Consider the following 3,651-nt stretch of genomic DNA (forward strand, 5'->3'; position numbering starts at 1 on the left):
AGCCATAACGGCAGTGCATTTGGAAAAATTCGACACTCTTATATTCAGGCATAAAGTCGATTTTCTATTTGTATATACACATTTAGCAGTCGATATTGAGTTGCTTTAAATCATTAATTTAACATATTTAAGTTAATTAACCTTCTTCATCTTACTGAAGTTGTCGTATAGCCATAGCGACAGTGTATTTGGAACAACTTTGCAATCTTAAATTAAGGCGTAAAATTGATTTTTTGGTACATACATATTGTGCAATCGATATCAAGATGAGTAAAAATATGAACTTTACATATTTACGCAAATTAGCCGTTTTGATGTTATTGGAGTTGTCACAGAGTTGTTCTATAGCAATAGCGACAGTGTATTTGGAACAACTTTGCATTCTTAAATTAAGATGTAAAATTGATTTTCTGGACATATATAATCTTAAATTAACCCTTATGTCAACGGCAACATACCTGGGTATGTTTTGCGTTTTCAAAACGCTGTAGCTCTGAACTGGATGAGCGGATCGACTTGAAATTTCGTGATATCCTAGCGAAAACTGTTTAACGCAATAGTCCCAATTTTGGTTAAGATTGGATCATCCGTTTGGTAGATAAAGCCCATTTACAAAGTTGCACCCTTACGTCAACAGCACACATACCTGGGTATACCATACCATATGTATAGTAAAACGCATGCAAATATGATAATATTTAAAAAGTATAGTTTATTTTCAGTCAAAAAAATACATATGGCATAAAAATTATTATAGATTATAAAATACTTATGAAAAAAATATTAACAAAACTACGAAAAAATTTAAAGTTATTGAAATTCAGTTACATCTATCGCATTGCGGCAAGTCTTTGGAATGCTCTGCGCCCACCGGTTTGTTGCATAATGTGCATGCTTTACGAGTAGGGCGTCGTTTGGAGCAGATGTAGCAATTCCCCTCTACTTTTAGGCGTCCCGTACTATCATGCTCCTCCGCTTCATGTGCTCCAGCATCCACAACTCGGATGGGCCTACCTATCATGGCTTCGATGGCGTTGCGCGTTGAAAAAACTCTGGATATTCTGCTGTTATTCGCCCTTCTCTCTATTTCTGGCTTGCATAGTTGCTCACTTAGCTGATGGAGAAACATCCTACGGCGGCTTGTATATGACTTCAGGTGAGTGTTGTTGTCAACGTATATTATGTATGCAGCAAACGCAGCAACGTCCACAATATTATAAAAGAAAGCCAAAGGCCATCTATTTGTGCGCCGCTTGGTACTATATTCGGACAAGCACATGTCCATGCTATCAACTCCACCTTTGGTTTTGTTGTAGTCCAATATAAGCAATGGCTTCTTCTTAGGACCGGACGTTTCTGTTGTATAATGAGAAGTGGACAATAATACAACTGCCTTGTTTTTCTTGGGCACGTACGAGCACATCGTAACGTGATTATAGAACCCAAACATTGACGATTCAGCCTCACGTCCCTTGGGGTTGGCAAATGCTGCTGGCACGAATGTACGCCTTTTGTTGCAAGTACCCAATATAGATAAATTATTGTCTATCATCAAAGATTTTGCCAAGTTGTAGCTAGTGAAAAAGTTGTCACATACAATATTTCTTCCACTTCCATCAAAAAGGTTGATACATAAATCTTTGACTATTCTTTCACCAACGTTTCTTTCACGTTCACCAGACGGTGCCATTCCTGTATAGATTTGTCCCTGCATTGAAAAATTAAATTCAATTTAGTTGTTTATACTTTCAACAATATTGATAGTACCTGCAATGGATAGGACGAAATGGAGTCGCACACCCACCACACTTTTATCCCATATTTGGCAGGTTTTGATGGTATGTATTGCGTGAAGCCAGTTCCACCACGATAAGCATACAATTGTTCATCTACGGTGACGTTGGATCCTGCCACGTAATATCTACGAAGACAGCTATTTAGCATCAAAAAAACGTCCGATATTGCTGCTGCTTTGTCAGTTTGTTTGCGTTGCTGGCATGTGTTTCCATTATCGAAACGAATGAAGCGGCTAATTTCCCAAAATCGTCGTACACTCATTGCAGCACGATATAATGGATGTGATTTAGTATTCCACAAATCTTTCGTATGCACGTAACCAGAATGTGTAACGCCACTTAGCAAAAGTACGCCCAAATATGCATCAAATTCACTTTCTGTTATGGGAATCCATGATCTCGGTTCTCTTGTTGGATGTTTTGCATTGTCATCATCAAAGAATTGCCTTGCCTTTCGATTTGATTCACGAATAATTATGTCGCATATTTCGTCTGACATTATCAATTTGAACGTTTCTGAAATGGTCAAACCTTGCGTTGCCCGATTGGTCCAGATTGTGCACTTCTTAGAATGTTGTGCGTACGGAATCTTACAGGTTGTGGTTGTATCGAAGACCAAACATTACCATCTCTGGCAGTAAAATATTCCCCAGTTTCAATTGGTGCATCTTCAAGTTCTTCATCAGAATCACTGTCGTCCTCTGGGTCATATTCTGGTAACGTGGGCTCTTCTAAGTCTGAGTCATCACCACCAATATCACCTACACATTAATCTAAAGCCTCGTCGCCAACTACTGAATCGTGGTCACTTATTTCTTTTTGGCTCTCTTCAAGCGTTTGACGAAAATATGTTTGCTGTTCTTCGTACGAAAGTGCGCTTAGTTGTCGTGGAGTAAGCCATTCACCATCTGCCATTTCACTTTGATTTTATTTTTTTATTTCCACAAAATAAACAGAAACGTCCTTTCACTTCGAATCATACGTGCATGATAAAATCCGTAATACTGGTAAACCCTATTTTATACTTTTTAGCGCAGGTACTAGCGATTTTATGCCTGAGTTTTTATGTTTGCAACCTAAAGTAATCCTTATAATCACAAAACAATAAGTACTAACCACATCATCAGCGACCCTTAATAATCCAGAAAATATGTATGTATGTATATTTGTTAAACTATATCAATGTAAGCTAGGGTTTTTTAACCATGACCATTTTTAACACGTTCGCGTTCATTTAAATTTAGCGGGTGGCTGCCAGATAATCACTTAATTTTTCCATACAAAATTGAGGAGCGGGAATTCCCGCTTTTTTTCTACAGGTTAATTTTTTTAAATAGTCTGAACAAATTAGGGAAATTACCGGAATTCCCGCATTTATTTTTCAAGAGCATCCTTATATGTGCGGATGAAATTGCAGGAATATAGCGCGGGAATTCCCGCAATTTTTTTATTGAAGGAAACATGAATGACGGGAATTCCCGCAATTTACGCGAATGTATACGTATATTATCGATATAACGCAAATGTGTGAGTATATTAGTAAAAAAAATTAGAATCGCAAGCGATTAGTTGAATGTGTACCTGCCGCGTTATAACGGCATGCCATTTGCCATACAAAACGTATGTACATACCCGGGTGTGTTGCTGTTGACGTGCGTAAAAAAGTTCTGCTGTTGACATAAAGGTTAAGTTAATGTACCTTCTTCATCTTACTGAAGTTGACATAAAGCCATAACGGCATTGCATTTGGAAGAATTCCATAATCCTATATTAAGGTATAAAGTCGATTTTCTTGTATATGCACATTTAGCAATTGATATTGAGTTGCTTAAAATCATTAATTTAACATATTTAA

The 3,651-nt window shown here is 37.4% G+C and overlaps 1 protein-coding gene across 1 annotated transcript; it reads right to left on the reverse strand.

Moving 5' to 3' along the window:
• Positions 1 to 1,260: 1,260 nt before the first annotated feature.
• Positions 1,261 to 2,557, reverse strand: LOC120781106 (piggyBac transposable element-derived protein 4-like; the record flags this gene model as incomplete). Its single annotated transcript, XM_040113248.1, has 3 exons — positions 1,261 to 1,708; positions 1,768 to 2,247; positions 2,328 to 2,557. Coding segments are annotated over 3 exons (1,158 nt in total), but the record flags the coding sequence as incomplete, so codon positions are not given.
• Between the last annotated feature and the right edge of the window lie 1,094 nt (positions 2,558 to 3,651).

This window comes from Bactrocera tryoni, unplaced genomic scaffold, assembly GCF_016617805.1.
Source record: "Bactrocera tryoni isolate S06 unplaced genomic scaffold, CSIRO_BtryS06_freeze2 scaffold_285, whole genome shotgun sequence".
NCBI classification, from domain to species: Eukaryota; Metazoa; Arthropoda; class Insecta; order Diptera; family Tephritidae; genus Bactrocera; species Bactrocera tryoni.